Source organism: Pocillopora damicornis, chromosome 14, assembly GCF_964200805.1.
Source record: "Pocillopora damicornis chromosome 14, jaPocDami1.2, whole genome shotgun sequence".
Classification (NCBI taxonomy): domain Eukaryota; kingdom Metazoa; phylum Cnidaria; class Anthozoa; order Scleractinia; family Pocilloporidae; genus Pocillopora; species Pocillopora damicornis.
The window spans coordinates 7,625,007-7,637,836 of NC_142683.1; the positions used below are offsets into that span (position 1 = coordinate 7,625,007).

At 35.9% G+C, this 12,830-nt stretch overlaps 1 protein-coding gene across 3 annotated transcripts; it reads right to left on the minus strand.

Moving 5' to 3' along the window:
* Nucleotides 1-944: 944 nt before the first annotated feature.
* On the minus strand, nt 945-12,779 carry LOC113681225 (uncharacterized). Of its 3 annotated transcripts, XM_089194577.1 has the most exons (8): nt 12,389-12,779; nt 10,640-10,794; nt 7,360-7,490; nt 5,900-5,986; nt 4,693-4,820; nt 4,143-4,381; nt 3,737-3,825; nt 945-2,183 (listed from the first exon to the last, which is right to left on the minus strand). In XM_089194577.1, the coding sequence occupies exons 2-8, from the start codon at nt 10,790-10,792 to the stop codon at nt 1,826-1,828; spliced, it is 1,185 nt and encodes a 394-aa protein (XP_089050703.1). In that variant the 5' UTR covers nt 10,793-10,794; nt 12,389-12,779; the 3' UTR covers nt 945-1,825. The 3 variants fall into 3 exon arrangements, with proteins under 3 accessions (XP_089050703.1, XP_089050705.1, XP_089050704.1); XM_089194579.1 differs by lacking the exon at nt 7,360-7,490 and having other exon boundaries at nt 12,389-12,535; XM_089194578.1 differs by lacking the exons at nt 7,360-7,490; nt 12,389-12,779 and having other exon boundaries at nt 10,640-11,122.
* Nucleotides 12,780-12,830: the final 51 nt, after the last annotated feature.

Here is a 12,830-nt window from a genome sequence, read left to right on the forward strand (position 1 = left end):
AAATGGAAAGTTAATGGACTCCTCTAATTTGGGGAAAAAATAAATGTAAATTAAATGGCATGAAGTTCTGAACTGTCAGTTGTCATTCAGTCAAAGGAGTTTTTGATGTAATCAGGGTATCTATAATACTGGTCTGACAGAGTTTACAGAAAGCGTGAAATTTTGGAGTACTCTGACCATTCATTTCAACGGTTATTAACCGCTAACATATTGTGATTTACAATGATCTGGCCGCACCCTCCCCACCCCCTGGGAGAAAGGGAAGAGAGGGTATCCTACCTAGAGAGGGGAGGGCACGGTTACACGTAGGCTACCAGCAGAAAAGTTGGGGTGCTGGACAATGGATCGAGGGGCATGGGTTCGAGCCGTAGCCAATTTAACAAGAAGATTTCAAAACGCTTCTCTTTTTCGGGTTTGAAAGACGTTGCTGTTTTCACGAAAACCCTTGGTCTAATCTCTCACATTCAAACGACACTTTAGTTTTGTCCTCTTCAAAATATTCAGTTTTCAAACGTCCGTAATGGCCAGCAATTTCTTAACATCTCCACTATCAGGAACATGTTAAAACCAAATACGCTTTCAGTGACCGATTTGACGAGATACGCGACAACACAGTAGTGCTGGAAGAATTTTCCTTGCAGGGAAGATGTTCGCTAACTTCTGACCTCAACTTCAGGATTGCCAGGTTGCGCTTAAATATAAAGTTAACAACTTAAAATGAAATAAATTACAAAATAATTTAAGTACAATTATTTTCCCCCTTTCAAAGAAGATGGTCGCGCACACAGCCCAGGACGAGCCCTTACTCCCTTATCTACGCCTCCCCCTCCCGCCCTAAATGCGGAAGACCAATCGTAGACGAAATATTAGCAGACAGTCACGTAAACATGTGTTCAGACAGGGACTTTGACGAGCGGACCACGAAATAAACAGATAGTCTAAAGTTTCGCGTATTGCAGATGGATGGTAGTTTTAACTTTATTTTGAAGAAAGATTTCCCTCAAGTAAAAACCCGTATAACATTTCCTAGCAGTATGACAATTAAATTAAAAAAAAATATCTAAAATTTAAATATAAACATATTAAAAGATAGGAGACATCCTTCACCAAGCTGTATTTGATATCCTTGTTATTGTACGACACCAAGAGAATAAAGCCTACCCTTCTGAAAATGCTTTTTCTCTTGTGACATGTACATACAAAAATGTGTTTCTAAGCACTTGTGGCTTATCTTTCCATAAATTTAAATAACTTGTACTATTTATTTACTTATTTATTTCATCATTTTCACACAGTGTTAGTAGATTAGTTTATTTATATCTTAGTTTTGGTCAGGCAGATGTTCATAAATGGGCATACTCGCTATAACATACACTTTAAATATGCTTTCAATTTAAAACATTTACAAATTCTAATTGAATAAAAAGGTTTTGATAAGAGATGGATAGTACATGAAGTGTATGACCTATTGACCTCATAAGTCAGACCCAGATTGGGAAATGAGCCTAAATTGGGGGAGAACCCACTGAAAGAACAGTGGAAATTGAACCTAATTACCTTAGTCTTGACACAAAATTATAGTTGTGCCAATGTTTAAGTTGACTAAATACATTTTGCTGCAATGAAAACTGGCCAAGATATAACAACAACCAATCCTGCAGGCCCTATGTGCATGTATGCTACATCAAAGTGTACTTTTTCTATTTACATAACTGTCTACTCCAAATCAAATGGTAAAACTGTAAGGTGAGGTTAAGAGACAGCTTACCAACCCAGAGACCCACATGGCTGTACTTGTCAGGGTGTTCCACGGTCAAACTGTGAATTATCCTACACCTGAATCTGAATCAGTTGAAAGATCCTCTACCAACACAACAGAGGACCTCACTGAATCTTCAGGCATAAAACTGCGTTGAGTCCAATTTGTAAGGCCACAAGATCCAAACTTTTCCTTTTCTAGATGTTCCTTAGTTGCAAGAACTGGTTCAATTTCTATAGTATGCTTGTGAAAATGTTTCTGAATTCCTGATGCCATTTTCTCTGAGTACTTAGCATAAGAGTACAAGGCTCCCCCAAGGGTATTCAGGGAAACTCCGATGAGTGTTAACGGTGTGGCAGCCACTCCACCAAATGTATAAAATCCAATGATGGTTGTCAAGACACCTTTGACAACGCCTACAAGGCTAGCAAGAAGAAAGAGTAAGTTTCTTGGGGTATTTTCCTATCTGGAGCACTAATCAGAAGAGTACCATTTTACCACTTAGCCAATCATAATATAATTAGAAAGGTTCAACCAAAAAAACCAAAAGGAATTTATACAGAGACCCAATGACAACTGAACACAAATAAATCTAACCAAGTTGCAATTGGTTTTAATCTTGGATCACATTGGAGTACATGTAGGTGACAAAAGTTTTTTTTTTTTTTTTTTTATAACCAATGACAGAGGGCAGCAATGAAAAACCAATGCAATCCTGGATTATTTTTGAGACTCAATTGTTATACTGCCCCCTCCCTCCCCTTCCCCACCACCACCCTTCTCTCTCTAACCCTTCAACTCTCAGGATCTGGTTGTTACTTCTCATTTCTGGCTGCTAAACATTTCCTTGTCAATAAGTTACAAGAAGTTTGGTGTCAGATGGAGATAACAACTTCAACCTGATAAGTTTGAATATTCTCATGACCTGTTTGCTGGATAATGTTTAGATAATATAGGGAGAAGTAACTTGTTAATCATTTCTGGGAATTAAAGGGTTAACCTGAAAAGCAAGTACGTGGTACTTTAATTTCTATTTCCAAGTAGCAAATTAAAGTAATTTTTCAAAGAAAAATACTTTTCAGTAAATTTCATGTATGTGTTGCCCCTGAAGAAAATGGATCTTGATTATTAAAATTCTGACATATATTATTGAAGTTAGTGGCAAATACTGGGTATCATGATGACAAAAGTAACCAGTCACTTTTGACAAACCAGACACAGTAAAACATTCAACTGAAATACAGCTTTGACAGACTCTGATGATGACATGAAAAACAGTCATTTCTAGGGCTTTTAAAGGATTTTTCATCTTCACCTGGACAATAAAAATTAAAGTATAAAACCACCTAAAATGTCAAAAAGTGCTCAAGTGCTGTCAGTGGACTGGTTACTAAAAAAAATTCATCACCAAAAGCAAAATTTTAAATGCAGTTTGAATAAATCAGCAAGGTTTAGTATTTCAAACTCTTCCAAATTGCATAAGTCCACAAGGCAAATGAAATTTGTAGTTCTTGAAAAATTATGATGGGTATTAGGCTCATCATCTTCCCCAACTTTGTTGCAAACTTTTGGGTTAAGTCCTCAGGAGTTTTGTTCATTGCATTAAGTTTTGTACTTTTCAATACTTTCTTTGTTTTCTTAAGCCTGAGACCTCAAGACTTTTAGCCGCTTGTTTGTGCTTTGCTTGGCTTTTTTTTTCTTAGCACCTTCCCTCAAACACTGAGAAAAAAAACTTGTTTTGATGTATTTTCTCTACTCTACTGTCAATCAATTTACTTTTGACTTTCTACACTGTTTGAAATTAATACTGAATTACATACTGAAAATTTTTCACTAAAAACTGTTATTAAGGATTAAAAGGATTAAGAAATTGGGATTCTAATGCACTCAAATGTGTGCAACACTCTAACAATCACACACATCGGGATTATTGAACATGTGCAAAAGTAAGCATCAAAATAATAATGGATGTTTTACCTTGTTGTCAATGCTGTGTTCATTGTTGTGCATAAAAATAGAGAATAACTCAAAATACAGCCCATCCCAACATCAAGCAAAAGTGCAGCCTGAAAAATGGAAACAAAAATGTTATGGTTATAACCATTTCAAAAGTAGTCAAGGGTTTACCATGATTAGGACATCTTCATATTTACTATTTACAAGGCTGACTCAAGTTTGCAAGGTAAATTCACTTTCATTTTCAATTTTCAGTTTTCTTTTTGTTAGAGTTAGCATTGTAACACTCTTTGTGCCAATGTATAGTCATGCCAATAGGACTCTTTTTATTCACTTTCAACAGCTTCTGTAATAATAATAATAATAATAATAATAATAATAATAATAATAATAATAATAATAATGTAATGCCTATTCTGAGACAAACCTGAAATTCAACAACGTAGTATCCATCAAACTTAAGAGCTGCCTGCAGCTCTTTATTGCACAATGTGTAAATGAGCAGAAGAGGAATACAGTTGATACTGTTTGTGTGAAGTACAGTCAGGGCTGATAAACCCTTTTCTGAGCCTGTCTTTTGGATGTATGTAAGATAAAAAGACTGGCAAATCACACTTAGCAGAGCAGAGACATAGGCAAAGGCTGAAAACTCTAGATCTCCAAATCCTGAAGGGAAAAAAAAAAAAAAAAAAAAACATTAGCATAGAGTCTGACCTCCAAAACCTTCTAACATTGCCAATTTTTGTTGTAAACTTTTGTTGTTGTTTTCTTTCTTTTCAATTTTCTTGTTGTAATTTGAACATTAATCTGTTATATTCACCATCATAGTGGACAACATATTCTGCAGTATGAGCTTGGGGATAAAATATTTCTCTCAATTATTGGGCAATTTTTTCACCATCGCATCATACATGACTTGTGTTTTTTAAAATGTAAACAAAAAAATTAAAGCTTCCTCAAAATGAAACAGTTCTCACCTGCTGTAATACAACCAATTACAACAAGCATAACAGAAGTAACAATCATAAGGGATGGCTTCTTTTTCAACATAAAACAAGCAAACAACAAACTTGTCAGAGGGAGAAGTCTTCGTAAAACATTGTACCTTAAACAGGAAAAGGAAACAATAAGTCAAAAATTAATTAGTGAGGAATTTTGCTGTACCTATAAGGAAGGGCTTTTTAATAATACAATGATGTTTTTTACTAAGTCATCTCAACTATTCTCCCTTAAGAATTTAAGCTGCATAAAAATATTCACACAAGAAAGAAGACTACAACTTATCAGCATTCTATCACTACTGGTGCTATCTGATAAGCTATGCTATTCACCTCATACTCCAAGACAGATAGTGAGTTAAGTGTGTACTGCAGCATGCAGCAAAAATTCTATTGTACTTTTCAATCACCACATTTTGATGTTTTCTGTCATCTGTTAATGAACAGACTAATGGTTACATGGAATCCATTTTCTTAATTTTACCTACTTTTAATGGCAGAACAAATAAAGCAAATTTTAAAATTTCAAAATTATACCCTCCTTCATGAAACAACATCTGGCCATAGTTACCAAATGAAAGGTGTTGATTATAATATTGGTATCAATTTCAAATGCAGTTTGAAATTTTTTTGGTTTAAAGTAGCATCTAATGATTGTGGGAATATTATGCCGCATCCAAAAAGTAATACTAAAACTTAAACAAGCAACTCAAAAAATAAAGTACAGTCAATTCTCCACTAACAGACACTCTTGTAAGTGGACAGTTCTACCTGTGGACACTTCCTCAATTCCCCTTTTGCCCCCCTACTCTAACTGTTTCTACCTATTCCCATGAGTGGACACTCTCTTGTGACCAGATGCAGACACTTTTGAAATGAAAATTAGCTTTTTCTTTTGTGTACACTCTCTTGTAAGTGGACACCCCATGGATAATAATTGACTCTTGGCAATTGAAATATGTCTTAATTTTGCAAATCAACAAAAAATATGAACTTTGACATGGCAACAGAACAGTGGGGATCAATTTCGCCAAATCTCCATTTGTCTGCTGGAAAGCACACTGTCTGTTCATTTGACAATAACAAGAGTCTGACATAACACTCTCAGCTGAGTGGGGGCATCCACCCTAGTCTTCTTTGGTTTCCACTTGTGACTTAAAATCTTATTATATCAGATCATACTTACATTGGTATGGTTAAATAATCCAGGGCTCGAAGAGCTAATGTTGTGTGAAGGGCAAAGCATATTGAAGGAATAAAAAACATCTTTCCTCTATTGAAATACAATCATAAACAAAAATACAATTAAACTATGAATTCAAATTGTTTTAATCAGACTTGAAGAAATAACTAGCCATGAAGCGCAGATCACAGGAGGGTTAAACCAAAAGACTAACATCTATTGTTGTGACCTTTTCTGCTCTTATGAAATTGACAGATACCTTTAAAAGATATCAGTCAGCACTTACACCCTAGCAACGCAATTACACGTACCATTACAGACTTTGTTTCTTTTTTTGGTGTTCATTTTCAGGCCCACGCTCATTGGTTAACCCTTCAACTCCCAGATCAAATTTGTAATTCTCCTTATTGTTAACTACACAATTCTTACCATGTTAGATCAGAGAATTTAGAATTGGATCAACTAATTATACCCAGATTGACATTTTTCTTTACTCTCATCACTTATCTGGTTGATATTGTATTAATGTGGTCAGGAAAAATTCTGTCTTGGTCCTTCACAGGAGTTAAAGGGTTAATTCAAATTATTTAAATTTTTTAAGACTGATATGTTCCACTGTGCATACAAAAATTAAGTGGTTTGGGGATTTTTGATTCACACTGGGCTTATAACATTTCTTTGGCATTTAAAGGGTTTTAACAGATTTTGAGGGCCACCAGGAAAACTGTCTTCTGGAACAGTTACTATTCATCCAATCTTTTCCAATGGTTATGCAGCCTGAACTTTGAAAACCACAACTACATGTACAATGATGCAACACCCCCCTGATTCTCTGTTTTAATTATACAGAGAAGTTACAAAAAAGACATTGTCAAAGATAAATTAACTGGATTTGGGCCGTGGTACAGCTGTATTTCTTCCATATAAGGAAGCTCTTTGAAATAGGTTTTCATATAATCCAACCTCAAATATCCACACTTGCCGGGACTGGATTAAATACATGCAGTCTGGATAATAGGGAGTCCAGATCATCGAAAATATTAATATAAATGACACAAAATAAAACTGAAATAATATGTAAATCAGAATTAAATGCAATGGCTTGACGCATCTTAGAATTGAACTTCATGCCAAAGCTTTGGTTTAAAACATTTCCTCTTCCAAAGGAAACAACCCTTTTATGTATATTAACCATACCATAGACATAATAACCTAAATTAAAAATAATTCGTAATAAAAGTTTGTAGGAATCTTTTATGTACCTTGATAATATTTTTAAAAACCCTGAGCCTAAGGAGCCCTTGTTTGAAATTATGGCCTTGGGGTGGGAGCACATTCTGGTGAGGGCACCTTATTCAAAGAAATACAGTATTCTTATTTAGGCCAACAGCAGGCAAGCAAAAATATTTGACGGATTTTAATTAGAATTAGAGTATGAACTACATATTAATAATAAGATATACCTTTCTAGTGTGTACTTCGGCACATTGGAATATCCCAAAAGCCTCACAACTTCAACAGTAATTGATAACATAATCACTTGAGCCAACATAAGGACATTAGGAAAATGGAAGGTATATGAGGTCAAGACAATCTGCCAAGAAAAAATCATTAACATAGAAGTGTTAACTTGCTGAGCTTATAACTGCTAACATTACAGTTGTTCCTTATTTTCATGCTATACCTCATTACTCTGCAGAATTTCCTCCTAAGGCACACACAGAAACAGCTCCTTTTTTTCTTATTGCCAGAATTTGCCAGAGAAGTATTTTCACAGAAAATTGGGTACATCAGTGGCCAACCATTGTAACTTTCTCTACTTAGACCTTAAGCTCCCATGAGTGCCAAGACAGAATTTATCCTCACAATATCAAATGAATACAAAATCAAGCAGACAAGTGACCAGAACAAAGAAAAATTAATATAAGGGGATTGTTAGTTGATCTGATACCAAATTCTGCAAACTAACATTCCTAAGAATTGCATGGCTGACATTAAGGAGAACTACAGATGAGATCTTGGGAGTGAAAATGAACAGAAACTCTCTTTTAAAGGTCACTGTTCATAATAAAAATTTTGGCCAATATGAACATGCTAGGACCTTTCAAGCGTTATCTCTGTTTATGGTGTTGGAGTTAACACTAGGAATTTTCCAGCTTTAGCCAATATCTGATTGTTAATTCTCCCCTCTAGCTGCTACACATTTCCTTGTGAGTTAATTATGAGAAGTTGGTGTTAGATCAAGATAACAACTTTTACCTGATACATTTGATTACTCTCATTACATGTTTTCTGGACAATGTATAGATACAGTAGGAAGAATTTACATGTAAATCACTTCTGGGAGTTAAAAGGTTAACAAGAGGCCACTGGTACCCATACAATCAGGGAAATTGTTTTGAGGGTGACTTTTTTTTGAGAGTCATCACATGTTAAGCAAGGAGCTCTAAAGATGACCCCTGCATATGACGTGTTTTGGATAAATAAGCCTTCTTTTAATCCCACCAGAAATATATTAACCATGGACCATATTATAAAAGTTCATATTGTATTTAACACTGTTTTCTTTTTGTCTTATATATAGTTTAAGTACACAAAACTTAGAGGATTAGCAACCATTGTTGGGGAAAAGACAAATAATTTAAACATATCATGCAAGTATTTTTTGTCTTGTTTATGACCAGTAACACCAGTGAGTCTCACCCACACGATGCTATCATAACAGCACTAATATTAAGTTTACCATTTGTGTGGATTTATCATCTCTACCCTTCCATGCATACATTAAAAACATGTTCTTTTAGTCTATTAAACTTCAATGCTTTGAAAACAAAACTTAAAAGTTTGTTGAAATTTTGATAGAATGTAAACAAACATATTACCATGGAAACTGTTGTTTAAAAGTTCTGTAACCTTTACCCAGCTGTGCAAGATATATCATTTGATTTCATAAGTTAGTGGTCAGTGGTATGCCACCCATGAAATTTCTGCCTTGTTTACTAACTAGAAACACCATTGTTATATACCTAGACTTCCACTCAACAAAACAAGCACTGTGATTGGTTGATTCTTGGTCAGATGCCCTGATTAAATTCAAATGTATCCTGACCAGGATACAACTGTACAGTTGTTGCCCACAAGCCAAATACAACAGCACATGATCGTTTAAGGGAGAGTCAAACAAAGCACTTAATGTATGGTCCCTCGGGAAACTAGTTAGTTTTGTTTTCCTTCAAGTCCTGATGTTTCCTTCGACTTCACCTCAGGAAACATCAGGACTCCAGGGTGTGAAATTGCGCCTAAGACAGGTGCCATTGCGACTAAATTTTTCACTTTGGCAACCAAATCCTGAAAGTTAGTTGCCAAATTGGCAACTACAACGTTTCATCATAACCTTACCAAGAGATATAGCGAATTAAATAAATTTGCAAAGATAAATCTGCAGCAAACTTCCTCCTTTAGTTTGTTTCCAAAACGTAGCACATGCATCTCGATCAATAACTAGACGCCATCTTGGATTTAGATGAGCCTGAACGTTGTATATCATACATCCTAGTGTCCACTTTGTAGCACGTTAAAGATCTTTTCCCTAACTTAATTTTGGAGGAAGGGGTAAGTTTCTAAAGAAACTGTGAAGCTGCATCGGTGGGAGAGTATAGCAGGTAATTTAGTGTTAACAACTAGGTTGAAAACGTAAATTAGCCACCGTAGAGGGTAAAAAAGCTGACGTTTCGAGTGTTAGCCCTTCGTCAATCACTCTGACAAGGGGCTAACGCTCGAAACGTCAGCTTTTTTACCCTCTACGGTGGCTAATTTACGTTTTCAACTCAGTTGTTAATACACTTACCTGTTAATTTTGGAGGGTCTATCTAGAACGCTGACAGCGTAAAGAAAGATTTTGTTTGTCTTTAAAAATGGTGACCACCTTTTTTGAATTGGCTACCACTTTGAAGAATTTAGGAGCCAAGTGGCTATCAGAAAAAAAAGTTAATTTCACGCCCTGGACTCTCGAAAAAAAAACTGTTTCCCTTGGGACCATACATTAAGTGTGTATTGATGACCACCATCACTAACACAAAACCTTTTTAAATGAGCAAGCAATGCAAAACCCTCATCCAAATGGGCAGGTAAATATTGCAGTTTCGTTGTCAAAACATTGAAATTTGATATGCCAAGAACATATATTTTTATTAAGTGTGTAGAAGGGTAGATGCAGTGTATATATTGTGGCACTCTAATCCCTTAGCTCCTCCTTGATGATTTAAATGGATGAAAAGATATCTCCAACTTGATGCTTTCACTCCCTTCCCTCTGGATTTAAGCATGATCAGTACCCTACTCTCTGAACCATATTTTTTAAGTTTAGTCTCCCTACTTTCATCACAAGAAACTTAGCCAGTGTATTTTATGAGGCAAGAATTCTTCATACATTTCTTGAATAAAGAAAACAATGAAAACAATGAGGAAAACAGTAGATTGTCTAAAGGATTACGGCCTTGTTTTAAAATAGTACGGAGTTATGCGGAGACCACTCTTTTTGTAATTCAAATACGCATTAAACATAAGCGTACACTTACACTTTCCCCAACCTTAAAAGGCACACATGTCTACATGTCGTACGATATTTGGTCAGCAGTGAAAGGAAAGTTTAACATAGTGCGAGCTTTTTCAAAATTGGAACATGAATATCCCTAACTCGTTCTCTTTCGCTACAGTTTATGGCTTCTGTAAAATTTTTCTTACCTTATTAACAAAAGACATCGATCCCGAAACAATCCCATAGAACGAAGCCGCCAGGATCCCCGGTCCAAATGCTCTTGTAAAGTCGAGTTCTTCCAAAGCTGTGGAAATGTCGTAGTTAAGAAATCCAAGCTTGGCATTTATCCTGTCAGGCATTCCTACAGCGGGTATAGTTCAAAAATTAATTTCAGTTGGCAGACATAGACGTCTGCACAAAAATGTGGTCACTTTCGGAATGGCCCTGAATCAATATGTACGACTGCAAACGTGGCGAATTCGGTTGCCAAGCTTCGCACAATCAAACTCCATTCCAAGTACTAATGTTATCCAGGTTTGTGGTCCAGATGAAAGAGGCGAGATTTGCCTCCGACTGCCCACCCAAATAGTAATACGCCCTCACAGCTTCGTCATATCAGTGGATAATATAAATGCTCGCATGAGCGGTGAGGTACTGAAAACACCGGCAGGCTTAATTATCCTAACAACAATTACACCGAAGGAATATTTGCGTGGATGCTCAGCTCGACTTACTCCTCTTCCTGTTCTCCCCGTCTGCTTAGTATGCGCAAATTTTATCAAAGACAAAAGTGATCAAACCAATCAAACTTCAATCAGAATCTTCAATTCATAGGCTAAATACCAAAACTGCGTATCAACGATACAAAGCGTCTAGAAACGAAACAAGAACCATTTATTCAAAGTCAAAGGTGACACAGATTATTTTGAAACAGAAGAATCGATTGCGTATGCGATTTAGATTAAAAATTCATAAACATGAACTTCTGTGATTTATTTTCGGCTGGCGTAAATACCATTTCCACTCATAGGATCTAGTTTGTATATGAACTGCACCAAATCAGCTTACGGAGAAATTGCAATTACCTTTTTTCTGTGGAGTTAAATTGCTTAGGCAACCAGTAACTGCATAAATTTACGGTGAAAAGTATCGAAAAGTGGATTGACTTGCCCGCCTAAAAGAATGTTTGTTAAAAGTCTTTCGACCGTTTGTATACCAACGACTGACGGAGGAATAGTCGGTGACTGAATAACGGGCCAGTAAGAGAAGAAGCAAATTGATTATGTCGCAAACTGTCTCTCTCGTAAGTAATGATGTTCAGCTACCGTGCGAGAACACTGTAAGTTTCGCACTGCGCTGAAGTTTAGTTAAAAATCAGTCCATCATGTTCCTTACCATTAAGAGCAATGAAAAAGATAATTTTAGATAGACGTTTATCAAGACGATTGTGTTTGCCCAAACTTTTTTCATATGTAATCAATTTATTGCTGATCACCGTGGAAACTTTCTGCTTTTCTAAAAAATGTCCAGTTGACCGTGTGTTTCAAAAAAACTAAAAGCATTAATAAATGAAAAAAAGCCACCGGGTTTTGCAATCGGCCAAAAACTTTGTTTGAAAAACAAAATCCTAAAAATTTAAGCGAAGACTTCGCTTTAAAGCGGTCAGAACTCTTCAATAACAAAATATTGCAACATCAAAGTCATTGATTAAACAATCGAAAAAATAAATGCATTTGTGTCGATTCAGCTTTAAATTTATTTTGAAAACGCGAATAGTCTATTTTTTAGTTTATAATTGTCTTTCTTTTCCAAAGGAAGAACAGCTGTACTTAAATCATTACGCTTTAAAGTTAATAGCGAATGCAGTGTTGAATTCACTAAAATACGTCCAAACAACAATATTTATACTTCACACAGTAAAAAAACTTGGCAACCCAGTACTTAAGTTCACTTACTTTCGATGTTTAGAAAATCCGTCGTTGATATGCTTCCTTTGTCCGTGGTTGATTTGTGCTACTCGCAGATATTGTGAGGGATGACCGGATGAGGGTATCTAATGATGAACTGCACTTAGGCGCAAATTACCAAGCGTTGTGTCTGACACTGCATAATTAGTTATTATGATGATCATATGCCTTCAGGCGACTTGTGATTGGCTCTTGGATGACTTGAACGAAGTTTAGTACCCATTGGATGATCTGCAGCGTGGGTCAGGGAACTAGTTGGTTAATCTCGTACCCAGATTCAGATCCTACCGTGTAACTGTAACTTAAATGTAACCGCTTGGCCGTTGAAGGTCTGGGTACGAGACTACTAGCTGGTTTGAGTAACAGAGCCATCTTTCACCTGTCAGAAAAAAGACAAGGATATTGATGAAAAAAAAGGGGTAAAATCTGG

Bases quoted from the DNA above. Each gene is read 5' to 3' on its own strand.
- LOC113681225 (XM_089194577.1), bottom strand. From the start codon at position 10,792: ATGCCTGACAGGATAAATGCCAAGCTTGGATTTCTTAACTACGACATT. The intron at 7,491-10,639 runs GTAAGAAAAATT...TTTTCTTGGCAG, and splicing joins CGATGTCTTTTGTTAATAAG to ATTGTCTTGACCTCATATAC. The intron at 5,987-7,359 runs GTATATCTTATT...GTATTTCAATAG, and splicing joins CCGAAGTACACACTAGAAAG to AGGAAAGATGTTTTTTATTC.